This window comes from Malurus melanocephalus, unplaced genomic scaffold (genome assembly GCF_030028575.1).
Source record: "Malurus melanocephalus ecotype Western Australia unplaced genomic scaffold, MMel_1.1 scaffold_220, whole genome shotgun sequence".
NCBI classification, from domain to species: Eukaryota; Metazoa; Chordata; class Aves; order Passeriformes; family Maluridae; genus Malurus; species Malurus melanocephalus.
Genome location: NW_026623452.1, coordinates 1,181,305 through 1,206,805, shown reverse-complemented (window position 1 = coordinate 1,206,805; position 25,501 = coordinate 1,181,305). Strand labels below are relative to the sequence as shown.

At 43.2% G+C, this 25,501-nt stretch overlaps 2 protein-coding genes across 4 annotated transcripts in view; one reads left to right on the top strand and one right to left on the bottom strand.

Annotated features, from left to right (window-relative positions):
* Positions 1–25,501, top strand: part of FAM168B (family with sequence similarity 168 member B) — a 109,456-nt gene that overhangs the window by 53,421 nt on the left and 30,534 nt on the right. Inside the window, exon 2 of the mRNA XM_057374244.1 lies at positions 10,477–10,550. The gene's annotated coding sequence lies outside the window, so the exon portion shown is untranslated. The remainder of the gene's footprint in view (positions 1–10,476; positions 10,551–25,501) is intronic.
* On the bottom strand, positions 579–16,183 carry PLEKHB2 (pleckstrin homology domain containing B2). 3 transcript variants are annotated; one of them, XM_057374243.1, is made up of 8 exons: positions 16,105–16,183; positions 12,785–12,832; positions 11,986–12,138; positions 11,165–11,267; positions 10,228–10,267; positions 7,902–7,991; positions 6,674–6,764; positions 579–4,620 (listed from the first exon to the last, which is right to left on the bottom strand). In XM_057374243.1, exons 2-8 carry the CDS (start codon positions 12,819–12,821, stop codon positions 4,484–4,486), a joined length of 651 nt encoding a protein of 216 aa, XP_057230226.1. In that variant the 5' UTR covers positions 12,822–12,832; positions 16,105–16,183; the 3' UTR covers positions 579–4,483. The 3 variants fall into 3 exon arrangements, with proteins under 3 accessions (XP_057230226.1, XP_057230224.1, XP_057230225.1); XM_057374241.1 differs by having other exon boundaries at positions 580–4,620; positions 6,674–6,788; positions 16,105–16,182; XM_057374242.1 differs by lacking the exon at positions 16,105–16,183 and adding an exon at positions 12,946–13,035 and having other exon boundaries at positions 580–4,620; positions 6,674–6,788.

The following is a 25,501-nucleotide window of genomic DNA, read 5'->3' as shown; positions in this document are numbered from 1 at the left end:
CCACTCCTCAGCAGTAAAAACAAAATGTACATAGAGCAGCAACACTATTTTACAAAATTTACTGTGGTCCTTCTGACTGGAAGTTTAATTCTCGGCAAATGTGCAAGATTGTCTGCCTTTAGGAGGCAGAGCTAGCTGTGGTCATTTAGTGTCTTTGTCAAAGCAAACTTATTGATTGTATCCAACTGCTCTGAAGCAATTCATAAACAGGAAGTACCAATACAGCACCAATAGCATTTTGCCCAGAGCAACATCTGTGCTCTGAGCAGCTTAGTCTAACACTAAACAGTACAAATCTGTTGATAACACGATGTCAAATGGTAAATCTGGATCAGTGTTGCATATATCCAAGATTAAGCACTTCTGAGTCAAAGCCTTCAACTCCATTAAAAAAGAAATAGGTCTTAATTCTAATCTTGGTACAGTGGTGTTAGTGTGGAGTTACTTTGCTGATTTCACAGACTTTACATCATGCTCATTAAATGGTTACTGAGATGCCCAAGGTATGGCAGCCTGAGCTGTCTACACTCCAACTAAATGAAAAGTGTTGAATAAAGGCTAGTAAACACATCAAGACAAAATAATTAGACTTAAATATGAATTTTATTGCTATGATTATTTTGCTATAAATTAATAATGAGAATGAGGRCATACAGTAAAAGCTGCAGTAAAGATAGGAAGGGCACAAGAACATAAAGGACTTGGAGGGGAAACTTTTGTTGCATGCTATTCTCCATGACTTACATATATCTTAGTCTATGTTGAGGAGAAAAAGAACAAACACATCTGAGGAACATGGGTGTGAATTTTCTCCTCCACTCCACTTGTGTAGCTGGTTCCATCACCTACTGAATCCTCACTGAAGAACAAACAAAAGTAAGCCAGTGTTGGATTGCATGCAGGGTAGCTCCATCCAGACACTGCTCGGAATGTGCTTCGCCACTGGGGAAGATGTGTCTTTGCTGGAAGTCAGTGCAGCTGTTCTGTACAGAGATACTTCCTACCCACTCCTCTCTAGTCCTTAAGCCTTTACCCACTCCCTAGAAGAAACTGGTTCTCCTCCAAATTCATGCAAAAGAAGCCAACAGCTGTATTTTCACATGTAACTAAGAATGTAGGAGGGAGCCCTGGTTCACCTCTTCAGTGTGGTCAGTCTTACAGAAGGCTGAGCATTCCCACCCCACTCTCAGGAAGCCAGGCTCTGTCCAGCTGTCTGTAACTCAGACTCCAAAAGTAACTAGTCCCAGATGAACGTGTAGACTGGTAACCTCCATAAGCACTGACACTGAATTCTGAAAAGACTGTCACTGCTACACAACGAATTTACCCTTCCCTGGCAATGTRCACTGCACAAAAACAGTGGCACTGTGGTACCTGCGAACCTCCCACAGCTTTAGGGGGCTTAAGTATTGGACCCAAAGTAGGAAAGTGTGTACTTGGGTACTATGCAGATATAACTGGAATTACAGACATGATTAGCACCATTCAGAAACAAACTATCRTTTCAATCTGCTTTGAAAACTAGCTTGCCACACCTGCTGCCTCTTCCCATCAGTATGGTATCACTGGTCTGCAGAAMCTGGCACAGCAGGCCCTCCAAGCCTCAAATCCCCTTTGGCCCTGCTCCTTCAGGCTTACAGCAGCACTCACACTAACTGATTGAAGTACAGAGCTGGCTATAGAAAGGCTGTTGAGTCACAACTGTGCATCCAGCCAGATATTATTGTAGATCTGACCAAAGCTCCACTCTTTTCCTGAGCAACAGGAGACACGGGAATGTCTTCAGGATGCAAGTATGAGATTCAACAACCAGTGACTTTGGGTGGCAATCCCCRTGCTGCTCCTTTGTGTACCAGGATGTTGCCACTTCTGTCTCTGCAGTGAGATCAGAAAGGCTCCAAGCACCTGCTGTGAGATAACTGTGCTCTTGATTTCATGGTCTAGGACAATTTCATATATTTTCTTTCTAGCTTCTAAATGCCTGTGTTTCTGAGATGGCAAAGTAGTTCATGATTTGTATAAAAGCAGCCTATTGTTTCCAAGCTGAAACTCGAATCTTTGGCTTCACTTTGTAGTGTGTTTTTCCATTGAGAAGGGTAAGGTTATTTTCTTAAAGGGGAATTACTTCAATCTGAACTTTAAAAAAGATAATTTCTTGCTTTGATTTCAACCCAGGAATATTTTGCCATCAACAGTCTTTATTTTATATACTTCATGTGAAGAAACTGGGAACCTAGAAAGAGTTATCTCCTGAAAACACAAAAGACATGTTCCCCTGCTSTGACTAACAGTTCTTCTGAAAGCCCAAACCAAAATAAAAAAMCAGCTGAGTCACTTGGTGTTATTCTTTCCCAATCATTAAGAAATTTTTAAACATCATATGATGCCMAATTGTTTTATTCTTCCTTACTCCTTACAAGTTAAGAATCAAAGAGGAAGAAGAGGAGATGAAGGCATTCTGCAGAACTTACTATTGAAAAGCACAAACCAARCAGCAGCATAGACCTGTAATCAACTTCATATCTTAAAGGGCTTTTTAAAAGGGTAGACAYGTTTGTTCACTTACATTCCATCCCTTTCTGACCTCAAGGTTACCAGGTTTTTAAGAGAGCTTCAGTACTGTACTGCAACTTCTTTTGGTTTGGWCTAGCAATAGGAAACTTTCACTTTAGTCCTCTTTTGCACCTTCAGCACATCCTTTCAGTACATCTGACTAGCAGAACATGTGCAGCTTGGGTTAGACTGTGAAAGGACATGCATGCATGTSTACAGCTCGGAGCCAGCCTCTTGAAAACAGTTTATCTTTCCTAGATTAGGCCCACTCTTAGTAAAGCTGCCCCAATTACATGTCTGTTTACTTCCAATGATTCCAGTTGGTTGAGCTAGTCCCAAGAGTTGTGAAAGCCTGGCGCTTCCCCTGTCTSATACCCAAACTTTTGTCCAAGACCTCTATTGCTTAAATAAGTAGGAGAGAGCTATGAGAGCTTTAGGATAAAATGGAGAAGATTGGGACTAAATCTAAATTTATTTGGGTGCCAGTTCTCATCTGTTTTCATTTTTTTCTGACATGAAACCCTGTGACCCATGARAAATTAACTTTCTTCTGAATCAAAGCATAAGTAAGACTTAACATTAAAACATTATGTGAATACAGGAAGCTGAAAGGGAAAGTACAAAAATAAGTCCTCTAAGAACTCAACTAGGCACCCTGCCTCATTTACCTGAATAAGAAAGCAGATGCATTTCTTCAGAGCTTTCTTTCCCTGCCAAGCATAGCTCAGCATGGATTAGAACAGGCCATGTAACACACTAAACACCTGCACTCCAGGGTACAGTCCATAGCACACCGTGTACAGGAACCAGGCATACATGCAAAGCCAGCCAGGTTCCTTGGAGTGTTTTCCTCAACAAGTCTTGGAGAAAAGAGGAGACCTGCTGAATGTGAGGGGGAAATGTGCATACGACAAACTCAGGCTCAGCTGTGCTCAAAATTAGTTGCAAATAAGGAACTTGGTTCATAAAACCTTGGTGGCTGAGGCAGGCGTCCTACCCTAGCCCTAGCAAGGCAGCTGATAGCTGTGTGCAAGGTCTCCTTGTGTTGCTCATCTCTCCCCTCCTGCCTGTTCCTGCCTGCAGAGGGGTTGGTAGGCCCAACAGAGCGAGGGCTGTTCAAGCTTATTCTCCTCCTGCACATAATGCAGCTGTGGTGGTGCAGTGTCTGAGGCTGCTGTTCTGCAGACACTTGCAAAGGTAAAGTTCTGTTACTTCTATCTCACCAGGGGAAGAGTCATTCAGGATAAAGAGGGAGGTAGAACAACAAACATTGGTCTTYCTTGCCACTGGTCATTCACATTTCTGGGAGAATAAAAGAGTTAAGGAGTGCTGCCACTTCTTAGTGGTTTACTCATACATTCTCAAAGACAACCTCACCTGGATGGTGTGAGAGGCAGGGATAGGACTCCACCTAAGAAAACACACTACCATCTGCAGGCAAGTCTGAAATAAAAAAAAAAAATCCTCAAGCATGGCAGACTGTCTAATGCCAAGGAATTTCTGCTGAGCTATATGTTTTTCCAGGGAATGTTTAAAAGCCAGYAGTATGTGTATACCAATGCAGGGCTCCTGTTAATCTCTTACTTGAACTAGATCTTAGACTCCCCCAGAATTTTTTTTTCCCTATGGTGTTTGCAGTAACAGTCTGTTCATAAAGCAGGTGACAGCTACCATGTGACACTGGTGCTCATATTGATCCTTCTAACTCTGAACATCAGACCAGAATTCAAGAGCRGCACATGCCATCTCCAACCACTTAACTAAATGGTGCCTTTAAACTCTCATTAAGACAGTTAAGAATCAGTTATTAAGATGTYACTACTGAAAAATAACTATTGCATTTCTTAAAGTTTAACAGTAAACAACATTGCCAATATATTATTGCACACAATAAAGGTTTTTGGAACTACAGAGATAAGGAAGGGGTAATCTAAAAGACCCAAAATAATGATCCCAGAGCCATTCCAGTTGCTGCTCCAGCCAGCATGCCCAGTGCAAGATCTCCATCGCTGTCACGGTAACGCTCTCGAATGATGACATGGTTTGCAGGGGGTTGGCCATAAGGTCCTAGGAAAGAAGAGGTTGTTGGGAGGAGGGCAAAAGAAATGTGTATCTTAGCACCATACACTGCGATGTCAAAACAGACCCATTCCTTCAAGAATACTAAGATTTCATCAGCTACACAGGTAGAATACATTTCTGCTYTGGATTCAGCCTCCACATTAATTGCAAGGGCCTAGCAACACTTCTAGACTTATAACAGCTTAATATCTGTGAGGAAAACTCATCACAAATGTAAAAGTGAACATTGTTCTGCAAAGAACCTAGAATTACTCATATCATTCTATGAAACATTCTATGGATTTAATGTGAGAAATGGGTCTAAAAATTGATTCAGCTTTGAAGTTAAAGCAAATAGTTTAGTTCCTCCCCTTTACAGCCCACCCCACCCCCCTCCCCAAATCTTTGGAAGGTCTTGAGCCAGTAATTTGTCTGAAACTGTKTATCAGTTATTTACAGTTACTGCCTACTGCAATTTAGCTTTCACATCCCCGGACTGATCTGTGGGGTGCTGAGAGCTGCTACATTTCTGTTCCAATGAAACTTGGCCAGTAGTAAGAAATTAACCTTGGATTCAAGAAGCCACCAATTGACCCTTGCTCTGTAACAGACTTGTACAAGCTTCACCTGTCATGCTTTCTGATTTAGCTCCTACCTGCAAAGCAAACATAACAGTACTCTTTTCCCTTCCAGACATTTCAGGAAGATTAAATATTCTTGAAAATTGCACAGTAGTCTTTTTGTAACAGATTCTTCAGTCATGGAAGGAATACAACTGGAAAAGGCTTTCACTGACTCTCAACAATGCACAACTCTCCCCCCKGAAAAGGGATATGTCACTGCAGAGAACAAGCAATGGAGCTGACAGTACAGGGGTTAAGTGAGTTGCTGGGGTGAACCTGAACYCTAAGGTTTAGTTGCAGTGACCCTAGTGAAGGAAAACACTGAGCCTTGGTTACTACGCACAACCAATAATGAATATCTCAACACACTGGACTTGCAAACTGGTCAGGGGAGTTACTGTTTGATGCTGCATTGTTATCCTATGGGTTTGGCTTGATTTCCAATGCCTGCTGAAGTTTTTTAAAACAATTTTTGGGACTTTCAATAAGCTGCTGCTTTTCAGCTGCTCAAAATCAACAGAACACACCTTTCTCWGTGTTTGTATATGTATTGTCTGTATTTTCGGATTTCAGTAACTTAGATGAAGAAAACTTGAAAAACTTTAAAAGACTGATGCATCTCCCTTATAAAAAAAAATGAAAAAGGCAAGTGAAATAACCTGAAAAATGTCAAATGGAGAACAAATCTTCCTCAAAACTGAAAAAAAAAATTCTCAGTAGAGATCCTTGTTTGCAGATTCAGATCAAAAGCAATTAGTTTTCTCGTTTTTATTACCCATACAAGTCTAAAGCCCCAGCTGTGTTGGGCTGGGGCTCTGTGCATAAATAACCCTAAATTAAGGTGACTATGATTAAAAGCATATCCTACAATTTTACTCCTTGCTTCCTGTTTTGAGATTGAAAGCCATACAAACCTGATCAGAACAACAGAAGACTCCACAGGGCTGAGATGCTGACTTACAGCAGTTCCAGCACATGGGGAAGGAACCACCTACAACCTTRTTCTGGGAGTGAATTTACCTTTGAAACTTGCATTTAAATAATGAAACTAGGTGTAAGAGCAGCAGATGAATGAGAAGCTCCATCAATGCCCAGTTTGGAGTACTGTATCACAAAATCTCATTTTCTGCCCCTTATTCCCTTCCTTTGAAAACATGCTGTAGTTAGGGAGTCCTGTGTGCTTCAAAAGGAGTTTATGAAGTAATGTGACTATGCTGAGATCATACTGGGAAGGTTAAATCCCTTAATACCAATTTCACTGCATTTCCTTTGTTGTGAAAGGGTGAGTGGGCTTGGTTCCAGTTCCAGGTCAGGTTTCTTTCTYTGTGTGCAGGAGTGGTGGCAGGTAAAGGATGGTGATCAATAGAGCTAAAGGCAGAAAGACTGAGTCCAACAGCTGCTGTGGGAAGGTGGAGGATGTGGCTGACAGGGATTACCTTGGTAGGGGTACTGATAGGGAACAGCATACGCTTGTCCATTGGAGGCATAGAAGATCTGCGGCCCCGCTGGGGGATACGCCCCATTGTACTGATCGTAGCCRTAGCCATAAACCTGGTGAAATTAAAAATATCTGTTACACAAGGACACTTTGCCAGAGATCCAGTTAAGCACACTGTTCCATTTGCCTTCCTTTCTAATGTAGTTAAAGTTTCACTAAAATATCCAGTCTGTGCTGCTATAGCAAATCTACTCCCTGGAATGGATTCAGAACAGCTGCTTGAACAGAAAATAAACACTCCTAAGCAGCATTTGCTCTCTTCCCTTCGTGGATAGGCAATGGCAGAGGTAGGGCCTGGATCATCAGGCAGAGCCACAGCAGCCCTGCCAGCTTCTCCTCTCTGCCCTCATGCCAATAACAGCTCTCTGGGGAGCTTGGAAGTGCCAGGAAGGCAGCAGCTGATCCCAAAAAAATCCAACCAAGCCTCCTAGAGGGTATGGTGCAAGCAAATGTCAGATTTAAGACAGATACTCTTTAAAAGAAATTTTGTTCTCCAATAGAGCTGCACAGAGAAAGCTTCCAGCACCACAGTTGGCTCTTAACAGCAGCGAGGGGCTGGAGCAGAGCACATACAGTGCAACAAGCAATACTGCTCCAAATTACCCTCACATATTTACTGCACATCACTAAACACATCCAGAAATCCCCAATATATCCTGGATTGCTCCCAAGACCATTCCTTCACTGCAAAAGAACTGTGTATCCAGGAACTGGAGTTRTTGTGTTGCTATGACATCTTGGTACAACAAAATCCCTATTTGTTAGAAGTGACAGCTCCAGTCATTACACACTATTTTTAAAACTCCTGATCTTACACCCTTCCAATGCTTCCACAACATGAAAGTRTAGTCACACCTCCTTATGTTAGAAGCTACATGGCCAATATATTTCAAGATCAGCCAAATAAATTCAGCCCTTCTCTCAGCAGCTTTATTTTCCAAGTTCACTGAGCAGCCACCCTTTTATACAGCTCCCAACCAAATCTGCCTCATCCCTTTCAAAGGAAATCCTTCTCAAGAGTGGCAGCAGACTGATAGTGCCTTACTCTCCGGTTGTACAAGCTTTAAAGCTGGATGTAAGAATACAATACAGGACTTTGTGAGTGCTTGAAGGGGGGTGCTCCTGCTGCCTGGCTCACGTTGATGCTTCCTGACTGCAACTCTTACCTCAGGTGATGGTGTGGCATAAGCTGTGTAGGGAGGAGGTGCCGAGGAAATGGCTGTCTCATCATACATCACATCAGATCCCACGTAGCCCTAAACAGGATAGATAGCAGTTATCACCTTTTTCTACAGCCAGMYRAWGAGAGTAGKGTAAGGATTAAAACTTAACAAAGTRACCTTTAGCCACGCYGCATGTTAAGTGAGTCCCTTGTAAAGGCTGCAAAAAGAAGCAGAYCTGGGAGAATACAAATACCTGATCAACCACTGAAAAGGGCCCCAAAAGTTTTCCCTGTGTATGTGCCACAGACATGCATTTGTKTACACACAAGTGCACTGGCTCCTTCCACCATTCTATAGCCTCAGATTTAGAAAATATCCTCTTGTTCATCTTCTGTTTTCAAACAAAGAAATCTTCACAACTAAACTGGYTCCTTTCTGGTACCCTAGAATAGYATCACCAAGTTCTGCAGAAGCAGATAAAGGAAACAAATGCAGTAGCCAAAAGTGGTACCTGAAGCAAAGGTGGTAACAYTTGAGTCCATCTAGAATAAGTTCTCACAGATAATTAAGATTTTTTACACTACTCTTGTATTCTTGCCTCTAATACCCAAAATCTAGTGATGCTCTTACTCCCCTTTCCAAGGCAAAAGGCAGCTCCCTTTCTTTAATTCATAAGGGAACATTTCAATAACTCAAAAGCAAGTCTATTATCTTCTCATAGTTGGACTGTTGTAATGATGACATTTGAGGACATAGTATGGTTACATCACAGGTCAAACTCATGGTGGAGATTCTAAGGATTGCTTGAAACACTGTTAAAATACTACATGAAGTGGTATTTCTATCACCTGATGCTCATATCTTAGCCGTAAATATGTTCTACCCTGCCACAGGGATCTCTGTCCARCCTATCCACAAGCCTGCAAACATGTGGAAATGATACAGTTCTCAAAGCTAAGGTGCTCAGCCTGCTATTCCAGCCAAGTTAGGAGGCACTGCTGGATGCTTGGAATTTTTGAAAACCGTCACACACCTACAGACTCAAACCCACTACTCCAGTTAGCCCAAGTCCTTGTTGGGGACCTTTAATAGCTTTGGAAAGTGTTAATTTATGTAACTACTTGTGTAGAGGACTACCTGCTCTACTCGGAGTAGCAGGGTACCTGCCTTGTCTGACCAAGGTCAGCACTGCCAAGTTCTGAGCCATCTAGCAAGGGTGGCAGCTTTGTCAGAGGCATGGAAACAGCAGTTCCCATCTCCTGAAATCAGGAGTCACCGTCTCACCCACAGGCGAGATAAAGCCCCTAAAACTAGAGCAGACAGACCAGGAGTGYTGTGTCCTCTGCATGAGGACAAATCCTTCACTTCTCATTTAAGGCCACAGGCAGTGTAGCATGGCTGCAGTCAGAGGCAGTCGTGTCTGGGGGAGTTTTGCCATGACAAGTGTTTGCTTTGGGTATCCACAAATCTAAATTATATCATCTGACATATGTCCCAGTACAGTGGCAATATTAATGTGACCCATCAAAAACTGAGATAAGCTTCTACAGAGCACAGCATTTTCTCTGAAACACAAACACCTCAGGTTGGTYCAGTCTAGTGATCCAAGGAAAGCTACTGCTGCAGAGTACTCTAGAAAGCAGTCTAGAGGAAAAACAGATTAGTAATTACCCACAAATGGATGCACGTGGCTGCCCAAACACACAGTTCTCCAGAAGACTCACAGAGAGGCTTCTATGATTCCTGATACTCCCCTAAGTACTGCCATGCTTAAGCTAGCATGGCAATGCAGAGGTAATACACTCCTCCTCAGCATGCCTGCACTCCCCTCCAAGCATCTCACTCTTCCCCMTGTCTCTGCCAAGAAGCATCCCACAGTGATGGAGCCACATTAACAAACAGCTGCTGTGTAGTAAGCTTCCTTTAGCACTGCACCCACCTGGGAGGCAACAAACATTAGGAGTGAAAAGTTCATTTTTGCTGTTAAAGAAAATTTGTTTGTTGCCCACAGCCTCAGTGCCCACAGACCAGCTTTCCAAACATTTACTTCCACACAGAGCAATCACTCCTTAAAATTATTATTTTCAACACAGCACGTATTTGCCTGGACTTGGCTGCAAGGATGACATGTGCTTGTGATCCAGAGAATCATTCTTCTCCCCACCCACAAACCTTACCATCAAGCACATGTCATCCTTGCAGCCAAGTCTGACCCTGTTTTTCTGTAGCAGAAAAGGATGGAACATTATTTCAGAAATTAACTGCTGGACTACACGTAACACTGATGTGCTGCTTCTTTATCAGTATAAAGTCTAGGTAGGACACTCACTGTATTTGTTCTGGCATCCTGGAGAGCAATTTTCCACGCCCTGCAAAAAAAAAAAAACCCATTGGTTAGTGGAACACTGATAAAAATTAATGGCACCTTTTTCTTTTAGGTCAATGAAACAAACAAGGTTAGCAACTAGAGGTACTGCATGAGCAGAGTTTAAGATACCRCATGTGCCAAAGCCTAATGATACAATCGAATGCACTGAAGTGTCACACCAAGACTGAGAAATAATTAYTTTCTTTGCAGAGCTGAGAAAGAATGAGGAGGAACATGAGGAGGAAWGGATGCAGTTCTGGAGATCCTCGCTGCAAGCATAACAGGTAGGAAATACGCACTCATGCTACTCATGATAAGGTAACAGGAAGAGATGCACCCCTGCCTCAACAGTTCATCTGTGCTCATTAGTGTGGGGGTCCTGCTGCTATTGCAGCTCCCAGGAGGTMCAAACACCTCACCCAGCTACTCCTGCCATGGAGCTGGGAGCATGCTCCACATATCACAGTTCTTGGCAAGCAGTGATGATAGAAGTTATCTAACCCTGCATAGCCAAGCCCAGTGGAGAGTTCACAATAATGGAGTATTCTTCCTTTCGCTACTGGGATGGGCTGTGCAGCATCATGTACTCTTGAAGAATGGCAAAAGTTTAAAAAAAAAATCTGTTTAACAAGTCTTGCATTAATCATATTAATCACTTTCTTCTACTCCTCCTTACCCTTCAGTGTTTTCAGTGACTTAACTTGCAGTTGGTTTGCATGAGTTAGACAACTTCTAAGAGAGCTACAGGTTTTTTGTCACTGAAAACCTGCTTTTATTTGCTTGAAAACTTTCTTAAAACATCTCTGAAAGCTATAAGGGAGGAAACTAACTAGGGAGAGAGATAAAGAGAGATAAATGAGGGAGAAGCAGCAAAACCATTATTCTCTGACTGTCTTACAGGCAGTCGTCTGCACTCTCTGCACAGAGGTTGACCGTCTTCCCATCACGGCAAACAATCTGCAGTAAACAGTCTCTCTGCTTCCCTTCTGGAGGCTGGAAATCTGAGTGAGAAAAAACACAGATGAGTTATGAAGCACCTATAGCCAGAATTACATGATCACATGCACCAGAAGGGATTATTTTATGCAACTCTGGACAAAATAAACTAGGACCAGTTGTAGCTGCCTTCCATAGCAACAAGTCAGAGAAGGAAATAACCTGTTCTTGCTCTTCAGAGTGACCTGAAAGTAAGCAGCTCTGAACACCTTTTCATTCCTATGAAATGCAAGTGTCTTGCAGCAGAACCAATCAGCAATAAGTACTCTCCAGCACTTGTRTCCTTCCCTCGTGTCAGCACCAAGTGGAGCGCTGACAAATGATGGAACTTAGGAAAAACATCTGCAGAGGTTTCCCATTTCTAGCCCTGTCTCTCAGTCCAGACAGCACCAGGAACACTCGATCAGACTTATGGCCTACTGTGAACATCCCATTCTCCTRCATGCACTGAGACAGGTACACTGTCCTCACTCAGCTTTTAAAGGAAGTATCAAACCCTAACCTAATCTATCCCATGGTTATTCCACACCTTGGGTATCTCTAAAGCAATTTAGGAGTTGGTGGGGTTAGCTTTTTGAAAGGTGGGGGGATTCAAGAACAATGAACGTGCACACATTTTGGATGTGTTTACTTCTGCAGTAGTGCTGTACATGGGTATGCTGGGCAGGCACTGAAGTAGTGAAAAATCTCTGGATACACAAATCCTGAAGATTTCATTATTACCTCGACATTCATTCCCCACTCTGAGGTTGATGCAATGGATTCGCATGTGGATTTTATCTTCTAAGTCATGGCGATTTTGATCATCATAGAATATTAGGCGGCCATCAGACCACAGATCAAACCARTTCTTCTTCCAACGCCGTAAAATAGTACCTTAAAAATCAGACAGTTACTTTTGAGGGCACATCATGGGAAATATTTTTGTTCTAGAGTCAATTAGAAATAAACCAAGAAATCCTTCACAGTTGCCCCAGACAACGTTCCAAAGTGCCAAGCCAAATCCTGTATTACAGCATCCCCACTTGGGAACATTAGAGAATTGGGTGCTGTATTTTAGCTAGGATTCAGAAAAAAAAAAAAAAATTGGTTTTATTTATGTGCATGACCTGACRCCTGAGTTCTAACTTGCTGCAGGAACAAGCAGAGGGCATGACTAATTGGAAAACTCTAAGTTAAGGTGTCAGGTAAAGTTTCCAAGTCTCCACTCATACAGCACTAATTACAGAGCAGCATCTGAAGCTGAATGCCAGTCAGACATCTCAGATCTATGGTATATCCTGCTTCCCACTGGAGTATCCGAAGGTCCCATGGGAATGCTGTCATGACAGGTCATTTTGAGACGTGTCCTAAAAGTAAAAAAAAAAAAAAAAAAAAAAAAAAAAAAAAAACCCCAACAGAAACAACCCACAGAGCTAGAGGCTTGTATTAAGAAAACCTGGGAATTACTGAGTTGCTCTGATGTTTTCTGAAGAAGTCACAGTGAACAGGGAGAGAAGAAAGAAAAAGACCGGTGACTTACTTTGCCGGAGCAGCCATCCRCTCTTCACAAATGCCATTGTTGCTTAATCTAGTGGACAGAAAGGAAGGGGGTGGGGGAGAAGTGGAAGAAAAGCAGTTTTTAGTATTTCACAATAATACATTATAAAGAGCCATATCACTATCTATTATAGCTGCATGTACCCAGCTCAGGTCGCAGGGAGACACAGGAGATCCCAGCTGAAGATRCTCAGTAAGCACAGCTGGTATTGTAGGATGAACTATCAGAGASCACCTTTAWRTTCAGCTGGCAAASAAGCTCASAGCTACTGCCCKTRGAAAATGGGGAAGGGACAGACTGCWGTGACTGCTTCCTGACTCACCAGTTCCTTTCCAAGTTGTTCTCTCTACATACGTGTACTTCCTGTATTCCGCAGTCTCAAGTTACTGAGTGCCCTTACTTCTACCTACCTCTCTTTTTCTTTACTTCCTCTCCTGTGTTTTTCATTCASTGGCTCAAAGTCCAGTCAAAACAAAAGCTGAAACTGTTTAATCCTGAACAGGAAGGAGAAAGCTGCTTTTATGACTTGTATTTCTTTCAAATCATCACTAGCTCACTCCAAGAAGAATTAAAATAAGTAAAAGATAAGCCCATAAAGTAAGATTCTCAGTTCTCCACAGCTTTTAAATGAAGCTTGAAATAGCRTGGCAAGGACTCTGCATTAAATTCAAGTTATCACACATGACATTAATACTCAGCCACTGCACTCTGGTTTATGAGCATGCTGAAAAAAGAGATCARGTAGGGGATATATTGGAAAATGAGTTTTTATTTTATAGCCTAATGGTGTTCTGATTATTGTTTTAAAAGAGATTATAAAAACCCAACTATCTGGGTGCAATTGAACTAGAAAAGCAAGAACAGAAGCATTTTAAGCCTCCCCTGAGAAGGTTGCTTTTTAGAAATTATTTGTGGAGTCTCTAAGCCAATATGAGAGACAGATACTGAAACCTAACAAATAACATTGTACTTGTAGCAGCGTTAAGGGGGGGGGCATGAGGGGGTGAAAGGTGGCATAGTGGATTTGATCGACAGAGGAACTCCTCCCAGACAAAGAACGTATTTAAAGCTGAGAAGGGAGGAAAAAAAGAGTTTTGTAATCCCATAGTAAAATATAAAGTCAGTAAGCATCCATCTGTTTCCTGATCTAATGGATATTACTTGTAGCTGTGTCCTCTTCAGAGTGCTGAGCAAATACTTTAGTACACAAGATTATAACCATCAGGATTTCATATTTAAGGAATGCCACATGCAGCACAAGCTTGGATATGATAGTGAGAACCACCTGGAGGTAAAGTTTAAGCWCCTGGATAAACCTCTTATTCTACACTTTTGTACCAGCTCACTGGGAAAACAAACATTCAGCTGAGAGCCCACTGAAAGGGAGTGTCAGACTCCTGTCCTGCTTTAATTGTGATCACCTGGTCCTGCTCTGGGTCTAAGYGTGCTCTTGTCACCCATCTACAGACAGCAAGCTCCAGAAATAGAGGCCAATTTATTCTTCCAAAGTAACCAAGCAGTACACAGGACCTGAGCCTCTCTGCCAAAACCCCAGYATATGCTCCTCTCCCCTTGATTCTCCTTCTCAAGGAAATAGTCTACCTGCTCTTATTTTCATTGGAATGAGTGTCTCTAATGGTGCTTCCATGTCTTCCAGTTTGCCCAGTAAGGTGAAATCAACTATTTCCAGAGGCTCTTTGATAGTCTACAAGCCAGYAAAGAGTTTACACGAACTTCAGTTCTGCTGCAAGTGTTATACTATACCAGGACTGTTGTTGCTACCTTTAAACCTACTCTGTTACACAACAACATAATTAAATTTAAGTTAGACATGAAAATTGGAMGAACCAAAGAAGAAAACCTTTCTCTTGACAAATTGAGTTTTGCCTGTGATTACAGAATGGCTTGCAAAGTCTCACATTCAGAATGTCTCAGAGCTATGTAAGGCTACAAGAGCAAATGGAGCTTCAGCAGCTGTACAGCACCTTGCATGTAACCTCAGAGACAAAAATTATCCTTTCCCAATACAGAGTTTAAGTGCCCGGAACTTCAGCTCTGGAGAGAGAGCAAGGAACCACACAGAACAATCTGTCAGCACTTAATGTAGGAGGTGCAAAAACAATTAGATATTCTTCTCTSGTCCTTTTTAAGCACAAGGGCTCATTTGAAGTCCTATACAGTATTCACAGTCCACCCACATGATGTATAAAAGTATATTTGCAGAGCTTGAAGATAGCCTAGCAAGATCAGCTGCATCTGAATAGTGTTTGCTTGTTAAACTAGCCCAGGGCCACCAACATGAAAAATGAAACTTAACCAACGATATTCATTTATCACCAATCTTAGTAAGTGTCTTGGTGACTGAAATCTAAAAGTAGTAGCACTCTAAACTGAACTCGACTTAAGAGTAAATGCAGCAAAGGGGTGGGACTRTTCTTTCTGCTCCCTGGAACAGCAGTTTTCTGCATGGAATATAATGTGGAATATCCAACAGTCTGTTTCTTGCTCTCAAACTCAGTTGGCTGGTTGGAAAAAAAAAACCACTTTAAAACAAATCAAGTGTTTCTCCCGGCAGCTTGTAATCAGTAGTGCGGTTTTGACTGATGCAGTTGCGCTAGCAGTGGACCCGATCCTGCAATCCGTGTAGATGGAAAGGGCTCAGACAGCRGACCCGCCTATGGAGCTGAGTCCCCGGTGACCGGCCGTGCCCACCTCGCTGTTACTTTACTCTCAGTACTTCGGGTAGACTATAGGAAGCTCAGTGTTCAAATGTAACCCTACCCGCCCCCTCCCGCTCCGAACAGCGCAAGTTTTCTATTTCTGGAGCTCCCTGGCTCTGCCCCAGCGGCGCGCAGGCCCTTTCCCCGCGAGCTGTCTGTGCTCTCCGAGCCAGTGCCCGGCGCTGGCGGGGCTGCGGCTCCGTTCCAGCCCTGCCCGTGCGCCGGCGGGGCGGTGCTCGCTCCCACCTCTCCTGAGCCACCGGGGACAGCCCCACGACAGCTCGCCGGGCCCACCGGGGCGGTGCCGCTGGCCCGCGGCTCTGCCCGGCCAGGGCACGGCGGCGGCTCCGCTCCGTCCCCTCCAGCCGCCGCTGGGCAGCGCCCTGGGCTGGGCCGGGCTGGCCCGAGAGCCGCGTCTCGCCCTCCCGGCCGTCGACAGCCGGGCCCTACACCGCTCCCGGCGCCGGCCGGCTCCGCTTCCCGCTGACCTTCGCGGGGCTGGCGATGGCCGGACCGCCCCCGGAGCCGAGCCCCCGAGCCCCCGTCCCCGCCGGCCCTCCCCGCGCCCTACCCCGGCCCTACCTGCCGCCGCCCCGCGCCCGCCGCCGGCCCCGCTCCGCCCGCGGGCAGCGCCAGCCCCGTCCTTGACGTCAGCCCGCGCCGCCCGGCCCGGTGCCCGCACGGAGCCGCTGCCGCCCCGAGTGTCCGCGGGGGGAACGCGCCCGCCCCGCCCGGAGCCGGCGGGACAGCCCGGCAAAGGCTCGCATCCACCGGGGAAGGCGTGGGGCGGGACGGTGACCCCGTTCCCGTTAATGCCTTCCCCYGGCACCACACGCGCTTTCCCGGCTGTTTCGCCTCCTGCCCGGGCCAGCGGCCGGCACAGTGTCGGCCTCACGGCAGTAAGGCGATCAGGCTTTTCTTCGACATTTTCTGATCTCACGCCATGGAACCGCAACAGAGACTAACAGTGGCTTTGTTGAAGCAGTCACGCAAGTACTCGAGGMCAGGAAAGGCCGGCTGCTCTGTGACCTCTTACATAAGGCAGCAGGAGCCGCGCCTGGGCCACGCTTGCATGACAGCTCTGATATCGGGGTCAGTGCTGCCGCACGCTGCTCAGCCGGACTGATGGGGAGCGCACTGTGGCACTGGTTAATTAGCTTCATAATGCAAATTGTCTTTCCATTTCTAACTCAAAATACATGAGATAGTTGCTGTCGCAAATAAGAATAACTTTTTATAGAGATGTAGTATTTACCCTGGTTAATGGAATTTCTTATTAGAACTTTGCCCAGGCTCATCCTGGTAACATAGGAGGGGATACCACAACTATAATAATAGTATGTAAAAAGAAAAAAAAAAAACATTAATTAGTTTGTTTCAATCAATCTGTTTGTTTTAAGACTAGATAATACAGCAACAATATTCATCATAGTTACAATTTCACTTAATCTGTCAACAAGCTCCTCAACTTCCTCCTACCCATCTATTATCTTGCACTGAGTGCAACAGCAGCTCTAACTAGAAATTAGATAGAAAGCCTGTGACACTGTACTTTGAGGCTGTAGTGTAGCCTTTGCTTTCATGTATGTTTGAAGGACCARTAAAGTGGTGTAGACAGAACAGGAGGGATGAAAAGAGATCATCTGTCAGTGAACAGAACAGGTTTCAGAAACCACCAGTAAATGAGATTTGTGTAGGTCAAATTGTATTTACGTAGGAGTCCTTTCTCTGAGGCTAAAACTGTCATCTTCAATTGCTGAAAAAGTATTTTCAGAAACTTGGAGGTATTAGGTTGGTGGTGGAAGGCAAGACAACCTTTACACTGAGGGAGTGAGCAGGTTTCTTCTGGAATGAAAAATACTCTTGAGGATTTTGGAATTAAGCAKATGCTGTCCTGGGTGAGCTGTCACTAGGGGACAGCTGTCTTTTTGGCATGTGTTCAAGGCATTGGCTGTCTGGGTTAATATAAAACTTAAGTTTTCAGATTAGGTTTAAAACCATTTTAAGCTTCATCTGTCTTGGTGTTTCCTGTCTTAGCACTGGCTAGGTTCAGCATGGGCACAGAGCATCAAGACTTTGTTTGGTATCTGTCTGGGACCATGTCCTGTGCTATGCCCACCTTCGAAACTCGGTCAGGGCTGTGTTTTGTAGCTGTTTGGGACCATATCCTGTACTATGCCTACCTTGGAAACGGGGTCAGGGCTGTGAACCCATCCTCAGGCCTTTGTCATGGCAATTCCACAGAAAGTGCCACACAGGTCCCATCTGAGGCTGCAGGACAGAGGCACAGATCCAGGAAAGATCAGACCCTCAATCTGCCAGAAACTCAAGCGTATGCTGGCAAGCCATACAAACATCTCTTAGGCTTATCATTCTGAGATATTTTGAATTAAACATGTTGGGCTCCCCATTTGCTGAGGAAGCTTTGATCAGCAAGTTTCTAATTAGCTATGCTGCAGAGCTGAAGGCCTGAGTCTTAGTACCCTGAGCAAAAAAAAAAAAAAAAAAAAAAGGAATATTTTGGTGAATACTATTAGAACTGGGTATTTCTTTTCAAGTCATTTGCTAGTGAAGTGTGAAAGTGAAGGCTTTTGTTTAAATGTTCAGCCTATTCATAACTGCACTGTCAGTTTGACTTCCAAAGCATGATGTAAGACTCATCCCTCAYTTGTAACTTCTAAAAAATGTTTGGAATGTTAGAGATTTACCAAATCCCTTTTTCCACTCCCATTCTTGTTCTGAATCAAATAAACCAAGGCTGAAGTTCATSTTCCCCACTGTAGTTACAACCTACCAGTTAAAATTGAATTGGCAAATTAAATTTCTAAACACCTAAGAAATTTGTATTTGGAAAAATGTATTTGGAAAAATTGAGCCATATGATGAGCTTTTAATTATTTGTCATAATGCAGCTGACATAATCTTCAACATATGCTAAATTTTGATTGCCACCAACATAAGAATTTGCATTCTCCCAGTCATTTGAGGGTCTTCATAGCTRAAATTTAAATTTCAGATTTCATACTTTGATTCATAAAATATAATTAGACTCTAAACCAAGCAGAATATRCATTTGCATTAAGAAAAATTACTTTAAACAAAATACATGCCAGCATTATAAAGTGCTGTAATTAATACTGTTAATATAACTCCAACTAATAGATGCCTAATCAGGCTAAAAAAGTCATTTTAAGAATCAGCATTGCTTACAAGTTAATGAAATGAAAAACAGTAAAATCAAGAAAGCTATTATGGGACCAAAGAACCCTGCTTGCAACAGAAAGATCAGGAGAGCTGCTGCCGGAGAACACCTAAATAAGGAATTCAAAGAACTAGGACTCCAAATGGGTTATATGGTTATTACTGTATTTAKTAGTGTTTCAAAGCTTAAATATGAAGGTTATGGGCAAGTTGAAAGTAGTTAGGTAATAGTTTATACATAGCCCATAAAGTTTCCCAGATGAAAGGGAGATGGAAAAGAACATATTTCTGTTTTTCCACAAGGTTGTATTGTCTTAGCCGTGTGTATAATAATCCTGAGCAGACAGATAAATCATAGACCTGGAAAAAATCTTTTTCCAGACTACCTTAATAGACACTCAGACACTTCTGTGTCTCCAGTGGAAAAGACTCTTGGCTTTCAGCTCCTACCATATCTGTGGCTAATTCACTTGTACCCATGATTAAAATTCTTTGGTGCATTTTTACCTGCAAAAATGACCCTGTATGATCAGTTTGTGTTGCACTCTCACATGAGAGGAGTGTCCCCTTCCCAGCTGAAGGCAGTTCCTGGGGTGTTGTATGGAGGTCCTGGACAGGATGCAGAGTGCAGCTTTCACTCCAAAGAACTACACAAAGGTCTCCAAGCAATAGTATTGTCTTACATGTGATGAGCTGAAGTGAAAGGCACAGATTTTTACAKTTTTATGGGTTTTGTTCCACTCAAATCTGCAAAATGTAACACAGAATTGCCAAACAGCCCATCTGGAATGGGCAGTGTGCTTGCAGGCTGCTCAAGTCTTCTGCTCCACTTGAACCTAGCCAGTGCTCAGACCCCAGCACCACAGCCTGCAGCTCGTGCTCATAATTCAGGGATTGGAGCATCTCTTAAAAGGAAAGGTTGAGGAAGTTTGGCCTGTTCAACCTTGAGAAGAGAGCACTGAGAGGGGACCTCATTATTGTGCGTAAATGTACAAAGGGGGTTGCCAAGAAGATGGAACCARGCTCTTCTYGGTGGTGCCAAGCAATARGGCAAGAGGCAACAGGCAGAAAATGATGCACAGGAAATTCACCTGAACATGAGGAAGAACTTTCTTCCTGTGCAGTGATGGCTCAGTGGAACCGATTGCCCAGAGGGGGTGCAGAGTCTCCCTCACTGGGGATATTCCAGACCCTTCTGGACACMATCTTRTGTCATGTGCTCTGGGATGACCCTGCTTGAGCAGGGAGGTGGGACCAGCTGACCTACTGARRTTCCTTCMAAGGTGACCCATTCTGTGATTCTGTAACAGCCAAGCTCCCAGGGACCATGGAGGCACACTGTGACTGCAGACATTCAGGGAGGGCTGTGCCTCTTCCCAGCTCTCATTAACCTGGAGAGCTGGATTTTGCTAAAGGTGCTGTGAGCAACAGATGTATTGACAGAACTGAGAAACAGTTTCAGAGCAATTCAAGAACTCAAATGCCTTAGGAAAAGTGTCTTTTCATCTGAAAAGCTGTGAGCTATGCCTTTAGAAGGATTAGCTCTTGCATACTGGCAGCAAGAGTGACAGAYTTGCCCAGGTGCATGAAAAGGCTTTGGCAAAGGTCAAGGATGCTCCTCCTTGACCCGACTGAAACCATGCTTGYTCTCCTTTGCCTTCTCCTGGCCTGAGGTTTGTGGAGCACTCCAGACACCTCAGTATCTTCTGCAATGAAGTGATCTCTTCAGACACTACAGAGGAAACAGCATAGAGAGGTGTGCTCCAATAAGAKGTGTCTGCAGCTTCCTGGTAGCCAGCACAGCTCTCTGGCAGTGCATTGCACAGTACACTGGGAACAGCAGACAAACAAAAAGACCAGCCAAAAGCTGAGGAACTTTCTGGGTGAGACTCTGGGATTTCATTGTCAGCTTTCATTGTTCAGATCTGATTAAAAACAAACTGGCAGGAGAAAGACCACATGYTTATCAGACATCCCTGCAGGTCACGCCACTAGAAAGGCAGGAATAGAGTTTTGGATCTCACTTTTATTTGTAGGCAGTTTTGAAAAGCATGGGATTATCGGGGATTGATCCTTTGCAACTTTCAGAAAAGTTCCTGTCTCATTGCAGCCATTCTGAAGAGGAAGAGAAGAAAATCCTGGTACAAAACATTTCTGTTTCTGTTAATAACTGTGTTTGGGCCTGATARCAGCCAGCATTAGTGGAGTGTTCCCTCTGAATTATCTGAGCTTTGACTCTCACCTTTACATTGACTGTTCTGTTCCATTAGCATTTAAAGACAGTGCTRCATGCACAAAGGAGAGGATTTACAGTCATAGCCAAAAGAAAGATGCATCAAGGAAAGAAGAAAAGATCAAAAGAGTAATTACACTTCATTTTCATTGAAGGGACTAAAGCACAGGGACAGTAAGAACCAGACACWGTCACCTAGAAAATCTGTGCCATTGTGGTGAAACATTTACATTTCCCCTTGCCAAGCCGTCAAATATTTGTGTTCCCTTATCAGACTGCCACAGTCCAATGGCCACTAGCAGAGAAGCTCCCGATCTATATTCTCGTCTAGGACTATTTTTGAACCTTATGTTCAGTTACCTGCTTCTTGTGATTTTGGACTTTGGAAAAGAGGTTGACTTTGGAAGAACYGTTGGTGAGAGGGCACCTGTTTTGTCTAATTTCATTCTTGAAGCTTGCTGGAACTGGTAAATGAAGAGTCAATTCTCTCATCATGCTCTGAAGATGAGCTTATTTGTCTTCAAATGCATATTGAGCCTGCCCTCTTAAACCCAGCCTGCCAAGCATTGGAACCAGTGGAAATCACCATATCTTCAGAGGCTTTTGCATTAGGCMCCATATTTTTTCCTTTGTCTTCCAATAGTCACACACTAAAACACTGACACAAAGTGGAAGATGAATATCCACTGCTTCTTGGGAATTAGTGTGTTTTGTGCTACTATTTGTAGGACATGCTTTGACTTCTGCTTTTSCTAGGGACTGACTCCAATACCTGTCTCTCCCCAAAGCTGCTGCAGGCCTTTTGATTAAGCAGCAGGAGCTCTGGCTAGTAGAGCAGCTTGACCGACAGTATTTTGTTTTACAGCTGAGATCTGCTGAGGTATTCTGTTTTTTTTCCAAGTGATAATAGAAAATCTGACAGTTATTTTTCAGAACCAGGGCCCTGTAAGAGGGCCAGTGCATTCCACATGCCCAAGCCCAGGTCCTCTGAATTCTTTACTAAGAATAATTTCTGCCRAGCTGTGTATTCCCACTGAGGTCCTCTAACCATTGCAGTGTGAGGGCCACTACCCAGCATAATGCCAGTTGTTGTTGCTAAGATAAACCAAAAGCAAATGATGTCCTGCCAGAAGRAGGAAAAGGCCAGCATGTCTCAAAAGTGTCTCTCTTCATCTACTCCTTGGTATTTAGGTCTTCTGATYATTCTCACTTGTTCTTTTCAAACCTCCACTCTGTCACTTCTAGGACTGGATATTTACCTTGCGCATACACAGATATTGAAGCAAAGACCTTTTAGGCCTGTGGACTGCAAGAGTTAAAATAGGGAATTCAACATTTAGTATCAGCATTCAGCTTGTAGAGTTGGGAGAAGGAGGTAGGCACCTGAGGAAGTAACGCAGGAGAATGTTCTTGTCTAGAGCACAACTACAGATTGCCTATGAAGCTGAAATGTTCCATATATTAATCTGACTGCATAGTAATTCCTTTCCAGCCTGCACCCAGGTTTCCTCTTCTAGAAAGGCTGCAGAGGATGGAAGTATATGCCTGGGCTGAACTAACATCCATCCCTTCTCTGCCTTGCCACTAACATGACAGCACAGTCATGTTAGCAGTCATGACAGCAGTCTAAACTTTGCTAAGATTGGATTTGAATCACAGCAGAAATGTTGTGTTTTCTTCCTTCCTATGCCAGGTCTGGAAGTGTTTGCAGGTAATTGTAAAATGCAAGCAAAATGAAAACTGAAGATTTCCATTTGAAACATGTGAAGGTATTTCCCCGWTGTTAGACCAGCACTGGAAGAGACAGACCTTAATTAAAATGTAGGGAAAAATAATACAGGACTCCTATTTCTGCAGTAGTTTGTAAATTTAGAGAGGAGAATAGTCCCCATACCATATGTTCTTTGCATATACAAAAGCTTGAGAGACAATTACTTGACAATTCCTATGTACCTTGCAGAAAGCATTCACCAAAAAACAGTGGTGGGAACAATTAAGCTCCAGGCATAGAGCCAATATGCAATGGATTTTARCWGTGTGTGGATCAATTGCTGWAAACCTCATCTGTACAGAAAAGGCTTCTGAGCACACACTAAAAGCTCTTTACATGACTTGACCCATGATCTAACAACAAGCAGAAATGGAAAGTTCTGTTGTTTGTATCACAGCAATGACAGAGGCTTGGGCATGTCTGTGTATRGACACCGACAGAGGCAGCCCTTCCTGCAGTAACTTATGTAACAGAGCTGTAGAAAACAGCTTAATAGAACCCATCTCTGAGACCARCTCACCCGATAAGGTGCTGTTTATTTACCTTGAACAGGTTATTAAGTTGGCTCCAAAGCAGAAAGTTGTTTTCCAAAACCATTCAAGCCAAGAAAAGCAGATAGAGTGATTTCAGAGATTGTGGTTTCACTGTGGTTTTGTTGTCAGCCGTKTCTGTATTTCAAGTTGCACTGTCTGGTGTCCAACCACCGTAACATTCAACCAAMATCCATGTCTTCAAAGACATTATTTCAGCCAAAGACATAAGAATTAAGGGCATAATTCAAACATATTTTGTTAAGTATCACTCGACTCTAAAAAATTTACAAACCTGAAGAAAAATGTAAGATCTATGGGACAAGAATTCTTCCTGCTGTATTTTGTGTGGTCCCCTCCACACTGAGGTTTGGTCTTATGGTCTATGAGTCWGTAATAGAAGAGCAAAACTGGAGAACAAGCACTTATAAAGTTTAAGGCATATTCCCTCAGAATTAGCACAATTTGAGATCCWGCAATCTTAATTCAGCATGTAAGATATGTTTACTTCAGGCAGTTTGCTGGGACTGGGCAAATTGATAGATGTCAGTGCTGAATCAAAGTATCAGACCAGTGCAGGAAAAAAAATATCCCCAACCCTCATGTTCAGCAAGGAGTGGCTCCTGTCAACTGGCATTTGACAACTCCTCAGAGACCTGGAGCAAACAAGTCCAAGTATCCATTTATTTTACAACAGCATTTCCAAGAAGCACATCAGCATATATTCTATACATCTGCCTTAACTTTTCTGGAATTCTGTGGTGTTTGTATCTAAACAGRTTGAGCTTTGAAATTATAATATTCTACTTCTAAATAAAATTTCTTGCACAGCACACCCTGAAAGCCCTTACCTTAGCATTGAGGTTCTTGCATTGCAGAGAAAGTATTTTAACTGGTGGTTTTGRTGCAGTAGCATAGTGAATAATTCTGAATTTAACTGCTTCTGCTCACTGGTCATTCTTTAAAGTTTTGAATTCTAAGTGGGACAGCTTTCTGGAAGGTATGGTGTAAAGGTGAAGGGAAACATGCTGCATTACATGGGTGAACATGTGGTGGAGTCAGAGTGTGGAAGTTCAGATGAMCTGAGTGTGCTTTTGGTTTTGAATTCAATGAATTCATGAAAATAATTACTAGTCTGGAAACATTAATTTCTGAGTCCCTTCACATTACCTTTTTCTTTGCCAGCCACTGAGCCTCTGTACAGTGGTAATTCCACTGCAGAGCCTAAATAAAGCCAGCCAAGTTATAATGTGTAATAGGATTTCCTGGAAGCTTCCTCAGGCTGTCCCTCTTTGTCTAGCTGGAAGTGCAGACTCACCAATTTATTAGGTGCCTAAAGAAGCAGTTGGGAATGAATGTTATGAATAATACAATGAGGTGYATCATCCTGCTTCTTAACTTTCTGAGGCACTTGTCAAACACTTATATGGTACCAATGCATCCCATCAAACTTCAGACACTTCATTTAGGCACTGGGACAGAGCACTGTTTTAGATTCCCTCTAAATGACAGAAAGGCRTTTCCAGAGAGGTTTCCACCCATCTCAGCTTCAGGTTTTTAGGAATGTTCTTATTTTCAACTTCACTTTCTAGAGGCGCCAGTGAATAAGTAGAAACCCTAAAGTGATCCTTCTCCTAATTTAGGTATATGAGAAGCTTACCTGAAAGTAGAAGAATCCTGGATCTAGGGTTTGCCATTGTATCTTGGAACATTTTGAAAATGTGGTTTAAGATGATTGCTGAGCATGGTGTTCTTGCAGTCATGCTGACTCAAAGACAGCTTTGGCTTCAACCTGAGCAGTGCCTCCAACCCTCACCMCTGTGTCATTTCTCCAAAGCTTGGGTGAAGATCTGCTTGCTCTTTCCTTGGGGTGAGGGAAGGGTTTAGAACTACACAAAATACTCATTAATATTGTGTTGCTTTGCAGTAGCACAGAGCTCTGCCTAATACCTAAATAATGTTTATCCCAGTAAAAAGCATGGGCACATTAAAAATGCTGGAAGTCATTAATACTTGTGTTCCCCTAAAATGTACATAACCGACTAATGACAGCAAGTTCTCTTTGTTTGTCTAAGCCTCTCATGCTTTCCTTTTGCTGAGTTGAATTCCCTAGCACTTGTGAACTGTAATAATCATTCTTGGAGATTTCTGTCGAGGGCTGGCTGCTGCCATTGCCAAGCTGAGCTCCAAGTGCTTTGCATCCTCCTTCTGTGTGTATCAGCTGAACCTCTGTAGRCATTAATG